Source organism: Onychostruthus taczanowskii, unplaced genomic scaffold (genome assembly GCF_017590055.1).
Source record: "Onychostruthus taczanowskii isolate IOZ18803 unplaced genomic scaffold, ASM1759005v1 scaffold12, whole genome shotgun sequence".
Lineage (NCBI taxonomy): Eukaryota > Metazoa > Chordata > Aves > Passeriformes > Passeridae > Onychostruthus > Onychostruthus taczanowskii.
Window position 1 is genome coordinate 5,567,012 of NW_024498351.1, and position 15,886 is coordinate 5,582,897.

At 42.0% G+C, this 15,886-nt stretch overlaps 1 protein-coding gene across 3 annotated transcripts; it reads left to right on the top strand.

Annotated features, from left to right (window-relative positions):
• The first annotated feature begins 9,045 nt into the window (after positions 1-9,045).
• NPY2R (neuropeptide Y receptor Y2) lies at positions 9,046-14,981 on the top strand. Of its 3 annotated transcripts, none has more exons than XM_041427950.1 (3): positions 9,046-9,261; positions 11,336-11,414; positions 12,469-14,981. In XM_041427950.1, exon 3 carries the CDS (start codon positions 12,505-12,507, stop codon positions 13,660-13,662), a length of 1,158 nt encoding a protein of 385 aa, XP_041283884.1. In that variant the 5' UTR covers positions 9,046-9,261; positions 11,336-11,414; positions 12,469-12,504; the 3' UTR covers positions 13,663-14,981. The 3 variants fall into 3 exon arrangements, with proteins under 3 accessions (XP_041283884.1, XP_041283883.1, XP_041283885.1); XM_041427951.1 differs by lacking the exon at positions 9,046-9,261 and adding an exon at positions 10,297-10,394; XM_041427949.1 differs by lacking the exon at positions 11,336-11,414.
• The last annotated feature ends 905 nt before the right edge of the window (positions 14,982-15,886 follow it).

Genomic DNA, 15,886 nt, shown 5'->3' on the forward strand with positions numbered 1-15,886 from the left:
TCCATAAATGAATATTATATTTGACATAAGAATTATTTTAAAATAAGATTTAATATTATAGGGCACTATACCTCTGCATATTCATGAATGTGTGATAGCATTACTGCACTGTTCTACTGAGTTTACCAGAAAAAAGGCAGATAACTGAGTCTGTAATTTTTATTATTTTGTAACTAGGAATGCCTGTTTCTTTTGTGTAAAAGTTCATGAAGAAGCATAAGCAAAAAGAAAGTATTTTTCACTAACGAATACTTGTAATTTAAAACAATATCACAATAGTAAAACTATTTTAAGTTTCTTTAAGAGTCAAACTAAATTGTGCACCTCCAAATAAAGGTGGTGCTGGTGATGCATGTGTCTGCTGCAAGGTGACAAGGTGGGAGGTGCTGGCTTGTGGGTGCTCTGAGCCACTGCTGTAGCAAGGGGCTGAAGCCTTGAATTACTTTGCCTAAAGAGAAATTTGAGTGATGGTGAAGCCCTTCTGTCTTCAAGCTCATGGATTTACTGCCTTGTATTGTAAAGTATTTCTGCAAAATATTTGTCACTCAGGTTTCTTTACAAAAGTAATGTTTCCACTGCAATGAAGGCAAATAGGAGAGATATAAGGGCTTTTTTAGGCTAGAGAAATTTCAGGATTTCTACAAGGAGCAGGTTCACGGTTGGTCATGTTAATACTTAGCTGCACAGTGTAAGATATAATGTTATGAAGAAAATATTTGTGCAATCCTTCTGCCTTTTGTCTCTGAAAAGGCAAATCAGTTAAACCATTGAATTTTTCATAGGTCTGATTTCTTTTAAATGTCATAAGGTGGTAGAAAATCTAACAAAATTTACACAAGAATTCATTATAATTCTTCTGTTATTACATTCACTACTTTCCCACTATGTAGGCCAGATACATTTGCACTGTAAAGAACAGAACAGTAACATTAAAATCATAAAAAACTACTTGGCAATCAATCTCTGCTGAGGGAAGAAATGAGGTGATAAAGAAGCAATGTCCTAAATTTTGCTCTCAAATTTGGTAAAGCGACAAAAGTAATAACACTGATAAAGAAGATCTCTCTTCTCACACACAGATGTTAACAGCACTTTCTTCAGTTTTGGCAGTGAACAAAAGTTGCTATTAGGAGAGACCAGAGTGCATCCAATACTCTCAGGAGGAGAGTTTAATAGCCAAAACATCTGTGTACAAATGTTTGTTGGTGAGACCATGCTGGGAGGAATGTTATAGGAATAAAAGAAGACAGAAATGTTTGGGAGTGTCCCATATGACTGACAGGAATCAATGCTGGAGGAAAGCCAGAATCACAGAGAAGACTCAGAATAGAGGGGACGGGTGACTTGATGAGAGCCACAAACTGGATTTTTTTGTACATAATAGAGAAGCCAGGGTAAGATAGATTGTGTGCAGATACACAGAACAGGGTGGTCTCTAGTCACTCAACAAAACTCTCCCGCAGAATCTGTAGAGAGATTTGAATTTTCTGGTCTTTGCTGGAAGGCACTGACTGGAAGGTGTGATATTAATTTCCTCTGATGGCAGATCCATCTGAACCTGCCATCATCTTTACCTGCTAGGTGAAGAATTAGTGCACTGTGAAAATGGGTAAGATTGCCAATATGACAAAAACTTTTATGGACACCAGAACGAATTTACAGATGAAAACATTTGTTATTTTGGGTTCTTTTTTCTTTCTATTTTTTGGCAGTCTAGGACTTGCCATATAGGAAATTTTGCCTGTAACACAGTAAAGGATATTTAGGAAAAAGGGAGTTCATATCTGGAACTTGTCTGGGAAAGGTATTTTGGATAGTTTCTGTATTCAGGGAAGCCCCCCCAAGTCTTTGTGAACAAGAAAGAGAATATCATACAGACCATCTATAAGGACAAATGTGACACAATCTGCAAAGCATTAAGGCTCCAACACTGTCGAGTTTTTGTACCTGAAATCAATGGACACTATGTTTTTAAACTTCACTGAGGATCTGGGGAGCAACTACCCACATACAAGATTTCAATCCAGATACTGATGGGGAGAAAATACACTTGCACATCCTTGCAGCATCACTAGCGACAGGTGAAATTCCTTTCACTGGAGTTTAGGTACCCACAGTGTACAAAGAACTAGCTGAGGTTTCTTCAACTAGGGTTGAAGAAGGTCTTATAAACAGCTGATGGTGTTTAGGGTGCAATTTATCCAACCCAACACAATAAATTTTTCAACTCCACTGGTTAGACTAAGTAGGTCTCTCTTGACATTAAAAGAAGTCTAAGATAAAAATCTCAGATGCAAACACCTCCACCACAGACAGCCACACACAGCCTCTTGAGAAGTTTTTGTGTTTCTGGGGGGATCATATGTGTCTTACCATTCCCCAGGACCCTGAGATGATCATGCTGCATCTTGCAGGACAGAGAGGTGATGCTGAAGAGCAGTTGAATCTTCCCCACTCCAACCTGCAAAACAGCGCTGCAGAAAGAGCTTCTTGCTGAAGGAAGGCTGTGCCGGCCAGACGTGCAGTGTGAAGGGAATAGGTCTTCAGGGAATATAGCACAATTTCAGTGGAGCATGAAGGAGGCTTTCAGCTGCTCTGGAAAAGCAGGAGCTTGCCAGACGTGCAGTGTGAAGGGAATAGATCTTCAGGGAATGATAGCACAATTTCAGTGGAACATGAAGGAGGCTTTCAGCTGCTCTGGAAAAGCAGGAGCTGGCACATTCCTTTGTGCTGAAGCTGGGCAGGGTGGATAAGCTTTGTGCACAGAGGGTGCTCTGGCTGCTGGTCTCCTGGCTGTGTTCAGTCACAGAACGCTTAGCCTTACAAACATGCCAAACCCCTACCCACTTTTTTCTCAAGCCTCTTCGCATTCCTTCTCCTCCATCCTAAAATACCCCTAGCAATTCAAATGCCACCACTCTGGAAAATGTGGGTGGTTATCACAGGCACATAACAAAGGAAAATGGAGTTCATGTAGAAAACTGCTGGTTCAGTTCGGAGTGGGAGGCAGACTTTTTGGAGCAGAGCACTTTTCAACCTTATGAAGAAGATAGGCTGACAAGCTTAACTTGCTCACAAACAGTGCTGTCAGTCAAAAATGAGGCACTGAAGTTTCACTACACTAGAAGGTGTGACACCTGTAATGGAAAGTATCAGCAAGGAAGAAGATGAAACAGCTGAAACTTCCCAGCATTTCTGTATGTAAGCGTTTGAGTCATAGAATTACAATTTGAGAAGGGGAATTTACAGGTTTGCTGCATTTAGCCTAGAATTTAGTCCTTCAGAAGTTCCAAAATTCTGACAGAGTGCACAAATGAGACAGTAACCACTTATATTTTTAAAATGAGTCATAAAAGGTATGGACAGTACTCTTTTTCCACTTCTTTAGCAATTAAAGTAATTTCTCAAGGATAAGAAATACTTACAAAGGAAATCCATTAATTTAATGCTATGTATTTTTTCCAAAAGATATTACTGCATAAAATGCCACACAGAGGTACAGAATGACCCTGGATGAAGCCAGTGAGGGGTTCAGAACAGCCTGCAAATTCTGTGTAAATGTGGGAAAGTTCACTGAAATAGTGTGCAGAAAATTATAAGAATTAATTTAATTTCAGCAACATGGGAGAAGGATATTCGCTTTGTGTCTTAGTGATTGAAAAAAAAATATTTCTTTATATAAGATGACATTTTCATAAACTTTCACTGGAAACTTTTTAATTGCATCTTCTATTTACGCTCACAACAAATATGATGTGTTTTACATGGCATTATATATCAGACAGCATTATCAAAGGGCTGTCTTCATTCATGGATGCCATTATTCATCAAAATAATTACATTTTGGATAGGTTACTCTATCCATATTGATTCTTTGGAGCATCTCTTCAGGACCTAGATGCCAACCACACCAGCAATCTTCTTCATCTTAATGAAGGCTGGCTGAGCAAGGTCAAAAGATGACCCATTTCCTTGAGCTTAAGAGCAATATGAAAAGGGTTTGCCATGAAAAGAGTACCATATGGTAACAAAAAAACCCCTCCAAAACATATGGATATTTTTGAGAAATAAGCTCACTAAAATATATTTCTGAGTAATGTGTAGTCAGCTGTATGCTCTAGACATTCTCTACAAGGAGGAAAGAATGTGTTCAAACTTTGTGACCAGTTTTGTGTATTCTGAGATCTGTAACTTGGAGAGGAGGGAACACATATTTGAAAGTTTTTCATCTTTTAAACTTAGTTCTGTTTGTCCAAAGACAACACATTCAACACTGCACAGACATCATCAGCAAGTCAAAAACTGAGCCCGAAAAGCATTTGATTCAGTTTTAAGAACATACATAACCTTTAAAAATTGTTACAAGACTAATTTTTTGACAAAGCAAAGAGTGAGCAGTATTGTTGCTTGTAACAGCAAGGATCTCTAGAATTAGAAGCAACTGGCATGCAACCAAGCATAAAACAAGAGATAGAGTTGACTCACTTTCGGAAAGCATCTAGAGATTCATTGCTTCCTCAGCTACCAGAAACTGGGGACTGAAGTGTGTGTGATATTCGAGCTGTAAGCTGTAAGTGAGAATCTATTCTCTGTGATGAGTACTCTAAAATAAACAGAGCATGCTTGCCTCGAGAGCATCTAAAAACCTCTTTAGAAATGGCAACAAACTAGTTGTCCGCCAAACTTTCAATACACTAATAAAGTGACATTTGCCACATTACATTTTTGAGTTTTCAGAAATTTTTGTACTTGAAAAGAACCTGAATTAAGAAAAAACAGGAAGGAAAAAATGTCTAAAATGCAAGCAACAACAACAAAAAAGTAAAATTGTTTATTCCTGGTATTTTAAAATCCTATTAAATTTTGGCCAGCCTCTTTGAATTCAAATGACAGAAAATAGATCATCATAAAAGCTGAATATTGAGATTGAGATGTAGTAATTAAAACAGCATAGAAAACCCAAAACTGTGAAGAAACAGTGTGTAGAAAACTGTGAAGCAATGACAATTACCATATTCTCTGCAGAGAAAGGATAGCACGTCAGTAAAGAAATAATAAGATGGCAAAATACATACTGAGAACATAAAGAAATATCAAGGACATGCTCATTGCATAATGATTGCCAACTGGGAACAGTGAATGAATAGAGAAAACTAGCGTGTCTAGTTACTTACAGACTGTGCCACAGGTATGTAAATACAAATAGATACGTGTTGGTGTTAGATGGGCAACTTTAAACCTGTCACTTCTTGGATGAACTACTCGATCTTACAGAGCTGACTTTGTCTGAATGAAATAAGTGCCTGCAATGCACGAGGTGATTTGGGAAGGCTGTGTTTGAAACGCAGCGCTCAGCTCTGCAGTCCTGCCTTGTGTGGAAGCAGTGCTGAACTCAGTCACAGCCTGTGAGCAAACAGCCAGTTGAACTGAGCCTTTGGTGCAATCATTTTTGAACGAGATGCACGCAGCTGTTTGTTTAACCAGCACTAGCTGGGAAGTACTGCTGTTAGCAGCTCCAAGTTGTATTTATACATACCTGCCAATACCTCTCATTACCTGCTGACTTGCATTTACCCCTAAGGCAGATTGATGATGTGGTTTTGTGCATACAGTTATATTACTGCGTTTGAAAAGGGGGAATAAGTAGAATTGAACCTGTGAGAAAAAGGAACAACAGCTTATAACTGTATGGCAAAATGTTTACAGATCTGTATAAATAGAAAGTTTACTCCTTAGCTATTGAAACACTTTTGTTCTGACCTTTTAAGTAATAAAAGTCTTTTTCCTATATAATTTTATACCATATGATCTCTGTGTGGGTACCACATAACAGATTCATCACAGATATTTTTTTCTCAAGGTCATTTTTCAGGTTTTTTTTCCCCAATTTTATTTTTAAGGGATTTTCCATGCTATGTAGAACACTTAAATCCCTGAAATCTGACTCACTCCAGGAAAATCTGTGTGAGTAAGGACTGGCAGAATTTGGGTTGATTGAGTGGCAGGCACCACAGCACTGCTTTTAAAGGTCAGTGATCAAGGGGCAGTGTTTTTTATAATATAAGGAAAATTATGTCTGGGATCAGGAGATGGAACAGCTGCTGCCTTTTCTTGTTGATATTCATCAAGCCTTATTTGCCATTTCAGCAAACTTGATGTTGGACAACTTAACGGACAAGGAATGGCAACTCTTTCCTAGGTCTGTGATTCAAACAAAAGTCATTACTGCTTCAAGTCTGGGCACCACATGCAGACCTTTATTTTGCTCCTGAGAGCTCGTAAACTTAGGAGGAACTGGCATAAATGTTCATTGTTCCATCAGAAAAAACCCTGCATGTTGGACAGAATTTGACAAGACAATTGTCTGACAGTAAAGGGAGTTGAACAGAGACTGCCAGAGGCAAACTGCGTAAATCGGATCTCTTACACCCTGCCATACCTCCCTAAGTGGGATTTATAGCAGAAACAACATAAATCCAACAGCCTTTTTTTCCAAGCTGTTAAGATATGCTATCTAATTTCATCTTAGTACATATACATATTCACAGCAAAAGCTCATTTATAGACTTGCCTTAAATAGGAAGCTGAGATTTAAAGTTCATGTGGCTCATTTATTGAATGCAAGTCAGTTTGCACAGTCTAACTTTACAGACCACACCAAGACATCGCAAGAGCGTAGCCAACAGTTTGGGAAGTGACTATTCTCCTCTATTTATCAGCTGTGAGACCACTTCTGTGGGCACAGCTGGGTCCAGTTTGGGGTTCCTAGTGCTGGAAAGACATTGGTAGGCTGGAGTGAGTGCAACAAAGGGACACCAAAATGACTGAAGCTGAGTTACACAACAACCAAAGTGGTGTTGAGGGAACTGAGTTTTGTTCAGCCTCAGAGAAGCCAAGGCTGAATGGAATTCTAACTCCTGTTCACAGATACTGGGAGGAACATAGGGCTAGGACAATATGCATTTAGAACAAGCTGGAATGTGGGAAAGTCTGATTTGATTTAAAAAAAAAAAAAATGAGAGTTGTTGGCAGGATGGCCTCCCCATTGAGGGCAGTATCTCTCACTCAGGGATACTCAAAACTCTCCTGGAGAGGAGGCATAGCCGGCACAACCTGGTGCATCTAGGCTTGGTTTGATAAGGCGGGATGTGAAGATTTTTGGAAGTACCACCCAACACATGGTTCCATGATTCAATGACTCATGGCTTATCATGGTTTTTGGGATGGAAATTTGAGTGCACACAAAGCAAAGTATCCACAGTTGCTTTGGAGGTGATCACCCAAGCAGCTCACTTCATACCGAACAGCCCATTTGCTACTTGACTCCTTCTGCCCTTGATGTTAGTATTTTCATGGCTTTTGGTTCAAGGCGGTGTTTATGGGGCCATCAAATTCCACTCTTCTACAAGCAATAAAAAATGCTGGTTTTTATTTAACTTTTCAGTTGTGGGTGAACACAGAATTGTCTTGTAACAGGGAGTGATGCCTTCTTTCTCTAGCATGGGCAGCCAACCCTTACCAGCAAAACAACCTCTAGGAAATTGCACTTCTTGACTTCCAGGAATCTGGAAGTGTAAGTAAGGAACAGCCTTCCCTTAGCTATGGAATCCTGAGCTGGGCAGATTATAAAGGTTTGTAGCATTTCACTATACCCTCCAAGACATTAGAAGTAGTCTAAGTTAGAAATGTTAAGTTAGAAGGAATATGCAGAGTAGGGCAAAACAGCAACACTCCTGAGATCAGTGGAAGGCCACTGCTGACTACTTGTCAGAGAAGGAAAGGATTGCAAGCTGTCACGGCCGTGTATTATACAAGTGCTGTAATTACTAAAACTCATGGCATGCATTTATATCTGTTGAGAGATCAAAAAATAAATCCTACAATTGGATTGACTTGGGAAATGAATAAACAGGGGTAGGAGAATTGAAACTCCTGGCTCTTTATTTAGTCATCAAAGAAATCTATTTTGCAATAAGCTAGGGGCATTCCATTAACAGTCTCAGAAGTGCTGAAGGACTAAGAGCAAGGCCCTTCCTGAAGAGATAGCCTGAATTAGTAAAGATCCAAGGGGGTTCTCAGGACATGTTTTGAATTTCAAAAACAACTCTAAATCACTGAAGTTACTCCTTGATGCTCCCTTAACAGTCTCTGCTGTAGATAAGGGCATATTATTTATTGAGCATTACCTTTGACAAGGGAAGCACTCTTGTACCGAGTCTCCTTTCGAAGAAAAAGAGGACAGAAAAGGAAAGATAATGTTGCTGATCCCTGAAACTACCTTAAGTATGAATTTACCTAAGTGACAGGAAGTAAAGGAGTATTCCTATTTGGGAGAACAGCTTCTGCAAGGTTTGGGAAGAAAATTGTTGAAGTATCATTGCTATCAACCATAGAGAAAGCAAAGTCTCCTAGTTCCTATTCTTGGGAAATACAACCAGAGCTGAAGCACGTTTTGGTAAATCAGGTCCCCCAGATATGCACTGAGACAGTTCCTTGAATCTCAGCTGGACCCTACCAGAAGCACAGCAATGCTGACTGGCACTAGTCCTCTGTCAAGCTGGCTGGCAGGAGAGCTGTTTTGAAAGGTTATTGGTATAGAACCAAATAAAAGCAGCAGCTGTTGTCTTTACCTTTCCAGCCTTGTAAATAAATATGAAATATTTTATTTTGCTCTTGACAGAATATGTAAATGCCTTATTCATCCTCACACCTGCTCTGACAACAGCCACATTTGAGGATCAGAATATCTGTGCGAGCTGCGGTGCTTGTAAGCAAGGATTTCCGCAGTTGTTCGGAGCAAAGGCATCCCTTTTCTGCTGCCTCAGAAGGCATCTCGGGGACTGGGAAAGCTAGGAAGCAGACTCGGGTGCGCGGCACGTACACCGGCTCGGCTCTGGCACGACTCCCTCTTTCTCCAAATCCCTGCTTGAGGCCGGCAGCGCTGCCGCCGCTGGCTCCCGAGCGCGGGGCGGCCGGCACATCCCGAACACGGAGCGACCGCACATCCCGAGCGCGGGCGTGCCGCCCTCCCGGCGTGCGGGGGCCGCCGCCGCCGCCTCCAAACTTTGTACGGGGCGAGCGGCGCTGCGGCCCCGCCGCCCGGGAGGGGAGAGCGGCGGGACCCGAGCCGGGCGGCGGAACCGGGGCAGCCGCCCCGCTGCGGAGCGAGGGACTCCGCTCCCTGCCCTGCCCTGCCCTGCCACACCGGCTCCGGGAGCAGCGGCCGGCCGTGCCGCGCTCGCCTGGGCGGGCGAGAGGAAGGTAAGAACGGGAAGGGGGGACGGAGCGGCGCTCCCGGCACGGCGGGATCCCCGCAGCGCCCGGGCACGGGTGTCTGCCCCCCGGGATGGGTGTCTGTCCCCCGGGATGGGTATCTGCTCCCCGGGATGGGTGTCTGCCCGCGGGATGGGTGTCTGCTCCCCGGAATGGGTGTCTGCTCCCCGGGATGGGCGTCTGCCCTCCGGGATGGGTATCTTCCCCCGGGATGGGTGTCTGCCCCCGGGAACAGCGCACCGGAGGGCGGCAGGGAAGCGGCGCCGCATCCCAGAGGGATGGGTATCTGCCCCCCGGGATGGGTGTCTGCCCCCCGGGATGGGTGTCTGCTCCCCGGGATGGGTGTCTGCCCCCGGGAACAGCGCACCGGAGGGCGGCAGGGAAGCGGCGCCGCATCCCAGAGGCGCGTTTGCTGCCAGCTGCGCCTCCGGCAACCCCAGCCCCTTCCCCAGCGCAGGCACTGCGGTCCTGATGGGAATGCTGCTTGCTAATGTAATCACGTATTCTGCCCTTTTTGCTTACTTGATGTCAGAACCAGTGTAAATCCTATTTCCTCTTTTCTCGACCGAAAGTTAGACGCAATTTGATGCCTGACCATGAGGATCTGGCTCCTGGGAGGAAAAAAAAAATGGGAAAAAAGCCCCGGTGTGGTGCAGTATGCAAGGTGTGCCAGTAAATGCTATCACCTGGAGAGTTTATCCCAAAAAATGAGCAGAAAGGTCCTGTCAAACTCTACCTGGAGTGTCACCTCGGTTTTATCCCCATTTTTTGAAAACAACTGATATTTTGCCCACATAGCTGTCCCACTGACCATGTCAAACTTGTCTAGTTTGTTTCATCTCTTGGTGACACACGAGCTCATTTCTGTTTCAAACTGTGGTTGTCCTTTCTTTCTCCCTCAGCTTTGTTTTATTGACAAGACCAAAGCATCTTTCATCAGCCTAAATAGGGCAGTAACAAATAAAAAAGTGTCAGAGCAAGAGAAGGCATTGCTAAAAAGAAGGAGTTGCAAGAAGGAATCAACAGAAAGTCAGGGACTAGAGAAATGGGTGAAACTACTTTTGGAAAGAAAGGGAAGCTATGTTTTTTGGCTGAGCTACATCCTTTTGCCTGGATTTAAGGTAAAGAAGGGAAAGAATTTATATTTGTCAGCCCTCTCACCTTTCTACTTTTGTGTAGACATTACCCATGCTGGAAGAAAAAAAAAAAAAAAAAAAAAAAAAAAAAAAAAAAAAGAGGTTTTGAAGCATCTGAGCATCTGACAGTCCTTGGACCTCACCAAATCTCTACTGTAATAATGTATGGAAGACTAATTCCTAGGTGTAGGAGTGGGTCAAAGGAAAGTGCTCATCATAGTTCTCAACTTCTGCATAGCCTTTACTGTACAAATTGTGGTGGATCTTTGCATTTTTAACCTGGTGGACTAAAGGTGTATTGATAAGGAATCCCCTCCTGACATCCATTGCTTAGGCTAGTAGGTGAACACTGATTATACTGCTAAAATCAGCAGTTTACACTAGCATGAGCAGCGCATATGTCAGCTATGTGTCTTGTGGTGTTTCACCTCTCAGGCTTACACTATTAATTGTTGAATAAATGTAGACTAAACAGTATGGCATAATTCTGACCTGTTTAGCTGGGGGGGAAATGCCTTTCAGTTCATGCAGTCGATCTGCTTCTTTTGCAAAAATATCTTGCCCTGAGAAATTCTTTGGGATGTTGTGTGGGATAGAAGCAAGCAAAAAGGGTTCAGTCTGCTGCTTTTAGACAACCCTCCTTTCTCAGTTTGGAAACCATACTGAAGGATGTCACTCACTGATAGCTACTGGGAACAGAGGTAGGGGTGAAAATGGACCTCTGTTCCTCTGAAATGTTTCTCTGAGGATGGAAGGAATTAAATGGAGCTGATGAAAAAAAGAACAAGAATTTTTTAAGAGCCATGTTCATCCAAACACATCAATAGCTGTTTCTTTAGGCAGACTTGAATTTGGGAAGGGTTAAGCTATTTGTAACACTCAATGGCAAGAAAGTGACATTTCTTCTCTACGCTTGCTTTCCTTAGGGAAGGTAATGAACAGGGAAGTAGAGTGAGTAACTCAGGGTTGCCTTTCCCCTTGGTGGCGAACAGTGGTGTTTTATTGGTAAGTTTGCTTGGCACTGTTAATTTCTTATTATTTTCCCAGGCCAAAGAAAGGAGTCCCCAGGTTCTCGGTTCTTGGTTAGCATGCCACCCATGCTCTGGACAGTTTTCATGGAGACGTATAATTTTTTACATGGGACTCAAGTCAGCAGCTGATTGTAAACCATTCATATGTTGTGCCTACCAAAGTCTTAGGGTAGCACAGAATTTGGCTCAGCCTGTGTAAGGAAGGAAAAAAAAATAGTGATTTTTATGCCAGTGGTGAAATTCTTACTGACTTCAGCAGGGGAATGATTTGCTCTTCGCTATGACTGCAGTCAGAAATGAATGCCTGATTGGCAGCCTCCAAGGAGCTCTGTTTTCTGAAACATCACACAGAAAGAAAATATGTATAACTGTGTTTCAATTGTTTCTTGAATTGATTTCAGCATGAATAAGTTATGTAGTCATTTCAAAGAAATGCTATTATTTCCATTCTATTTCAGTGGTATTTTTTATTTGCCTCATGGTACAAACTATTGTAAAAAAAAGTTTCTTAAAGAAAGACCCCAGCAATTAGTTCACTGATGTTAAGGAAGGGCATAATCCTGTAAGAATTTAGTAACTATTTAAAGGAAACACTTTTCATTAAGGAAAAGCTGGAAGATTATTATGCTAATAACAGTCTGGATGGTGCTGTTCCATGTAGAATTCCCATAGATATTACTGGAAGATTTGTGCTAAATAAGCACTAGTTTTAGGTAGTGGATTGTAAAAAAAATGATATGCTGCCCAGCAGGATCTTTATCCTTCTGCATTTACTTAGGCAAACTTTGTTTTTGGAATGCTTATGAAATCTGTTCCAATTTTCAGCAGGAGTCATGCCTAAATAATATTACTGGATCAGTCTTCAAAATGTAAGGGCAAGAGAATTCAAATATATTAAGACAGATCTTCTCTTAATCCTGCAATGTAGTGTGTGGGTTAGGAAAGAGATGTAGATTTAGCTCTTTGCTTCTTGTCTTAGCCCATGTGGACCAATTTCTCCACTTGTTCTTGTACTGTTTTGTTTTCAGGGGCAGCTCTGTGGCTTAGACCAGGCTGCTGCGAGGATGGGGCCCCTGGAAGCAGTAGGTGAGGACAACCAAACAGATGAAATGAAAATGGAGCTGTTCACTAAACTGTACTTGACAAGATACACCACACCACTCAACGAATTGGCTCTGGACCCTAAACCAGAACTGAAGGACAGCACAACACTTGTTGAAGTACAGATAATTCTTATCTTTGCTTACTGCTCCATCATCCTGCTGGGAGTGATCGGAAACTCCCTCGTGATCCATGTGATCATCAAGTTCAAAAGCATGCGCACAGTGACTAACTTCTTCATTGCCAACCTGGCAGTGGCTGACCTGCTGGTGAACACGCTGTGCCTGCCCTTCACTTTGGTTTATACGCTCTTGGGCGAATGGAAACTGGGCCCAGTCTTGTGCCACCTGGTGCCTTATGCCCAGGCCCTTGCTGTCCACGTGTCTACTGTCACTCTGACTGTGATCGCTCTGGATCGTCACCGCTGCATCGTCTACCACTTGGAAAGCAGAATCTCTAAGCGGATCAGCTTCCTGATTATAGGAATTGCCTGGGCAGTCAGTGCCCTGTTGGCAAGTCCTCTGGCCATCTTCCGTGAGTACTCGTTGATTGAGATCATTCCTGACTTCAAGATTGTGGTCTGCTCTGAGAAGTGGCCAGGGGAGGGGCAGCTCAACTATGGCACCATCTACAGCATCTCCATGCTCCTGATCCAGTATGTTCTGCCTCTGGCAGTCATCTCCTATGCCTACATCCGTATTTGGACCAAGCTCAAGAACCACGTTAGCCCCGGGGCGGGGAATGACCACTATCACCACCGGCGCCGGAAAACCACCAAGATGCTGGTGTGCGTGGTTGTGGTGTTTGCTGTCAGCTGGCTGCCCTTTCACACCTTCCAGCTGGTCAGTGACATTGACAGTCAGGTGTTAGACCTGAAAGAGTACAAACTGATCTACACAGTGTTCCATGTCATTGCCATGTGCTCCACGTTTGCTAACCCCCTCCTCTATGGCTGGATGAATAACAACTACAGGACGGCATTCCTCACGGCCTTCCAGTGTGAGCAGCGGCTGGACTCCATCCACCCCGAAGTATCAGCAGCTTTCAAAGCCAGGAAGAAACTAGAAGCCAAGAGGATTCAGTTCCCTGGGGACTCTTTCACACAGCCTACCAATGTCTAAGATGTCTGACTGTAAAGAAGAAATGAATATGTTGTGGACAAAGGGATCAACCCATTTTGGTACATGCATTTTCAATGCGTAGTTTTATCCATAAATGGTGAAAGAACAGTAGCAGGAAAGTCAAGGCAGGTATTATGATTTGAGGGGAGTTGATTGATATCAAGAGTATGTAATATACAACTGCAAGGAAGTAAAAGGGAGAGGCTTAGTTTATGGCTGTTTTTAACAGGGTAAACAAAAACTCTGCCATCCCTCCCATATCTTCTTGTCAAGTCTAAATGACAAGTGCAGGGTTCTCTGGTTTTGCTGGAGGAAGGCAAATGGCTGATTTGTAGCATAGGAATATTGGTGGTGAGAGTGGGTGGTTTTTATATTTGATGTGAAAATCAAGGAGTGCAGAAGTCTGCCGGAGAAAGCAACACGTCTGGTGGGGGAATCAGCTGTGTTGGTTAAATCTCAAACTTTTCAGGCCCCTTCTCTCCTACAGGCATGTTTTTCAAAGACAAGGGAATCAAGAAGACAAATACATTACTTCTTTTTGACTTGTGCTAGACTATTTCAAGCCAGGGCATTTGAAATAGATTAGGTGGCGAAAACAGAAGAGAAAAGAAAAACAAAACCCACCCAAATACTGGATTCAGTGAGAGGAAAGGTCAAGTTTCTACATAAAATGGAATGTGGGTTTTGGCCAATCAAATGGGGTAAAAAGGCATCCCTTAAGAATTGGCGTTTATGCTGGTGAGAAAATCACGAGCCTGTGACTTGATCAGTCATTCCCTGCAGATTCCTGCCTTTCATTCTGCTCTGGGAACAGCTCACAAATGCAGTGCTTCAAAGTGGCATTTGAGGGCAGGGAATGCAAGCTCAGGTCTTCTGTGAGCACTTCATAAACTGCTAATATTTTCATTTTCAGGACCTGCTTAAATGTCTAATGTGTTATTAGCTCCACAGGCTTTGAATTGTTCCTGCTTCTGCCTGGATAATAAAACAGCAGATAATTCTGATCCTGTGGAAAGGATGCTAGATGGTAAAGTGCTTTTCTTTTTTGTGGTTTTATGTCACATACTCATCTCGTCTCGGAGCTTTTTCCATCTTTAGCCTTTGTGAAAATTAAGAACATCTGAATGACTGTAATCTAATAACAGTATGCTATGTTTATGTGATAACTTATCAGTTATTCTGCATGCTGTAGTTAATAGTTAAATTCCTTTTTTGCTCAGGTATAAAATTTTGATCTGTTTACCGTGTTGTACACAGCAATGTTCAACTTTCTATGTCTTTGTTAAGCCTCTTTGAACTCATTAAAGAGATGAAGAAAATTTCAATCTGTGTTTATTCCCAGCTGCCCTGTTGCTTATCTAGAATAAAAACAAGTGTGATATTTTCAATTGAAGTGTAGTTTGATGGCTACATTTCAGCAGCCTCATTTTTAATTTGTATTTTTTGTTGTTCCTAAGTTCATTATGTTCTCTCTTACAAATTAAAACCCAATAAATTCCAGTGCTGAAATGTTTGCAATGTAATGAATGGTATCAGGACTTTATCAAGTGGAGAAATTCATCTTTGTGTATTCAGTATTTGACACCATCCTTTAAATATCCATGAAATCACTTGGACTTGGATTTTCCTGAGCAGAAAAGGGAGGTCTAGAGAATTAGCTAGTGTTTACTCGAGCAGAAAAAAGTATCCATCATTCTTAAACAGTTTTACAAAAATAGATTAATTCTCCACCGTGTTCAGGACATGCTATTGCCCACAAGTTATTTTTGTCTGAATATTAATAATATACAAAATGTAAAACTCTTATGGGTGAGAAAGGATTATAGAAGTGTGCAATTATTATGGACATCAATCACATATATCACTTGACTCTGAACCCTTCATCAAAAGTATTGTTACTACAAATAGCCTCCTTTATTTAAAACGCAAATGATTTAAAAGTTCTGTTTCGACTCCTTTAGGCCTGTTAGAGTGTGGTATATGGATAGTTTTGAATTAACCATGACAGTGTATGCAAAATCTACAATTGCCAGACTAATTCTCTGTAATTTTAAGTCTGCTTTACATCATCCTGTATAAGAGCAATTAATTACAAATAATCTCTCAGTTTATTTCATGGCATCTTTATTTTATGGCTTCCTGAGCTTTCTCTGCAGCCTTCATGCTGAGCCAGAACTGGTGCACTAATTTACTGCATGGCTTTCCTCTCTGCCTTGTGGAGGTG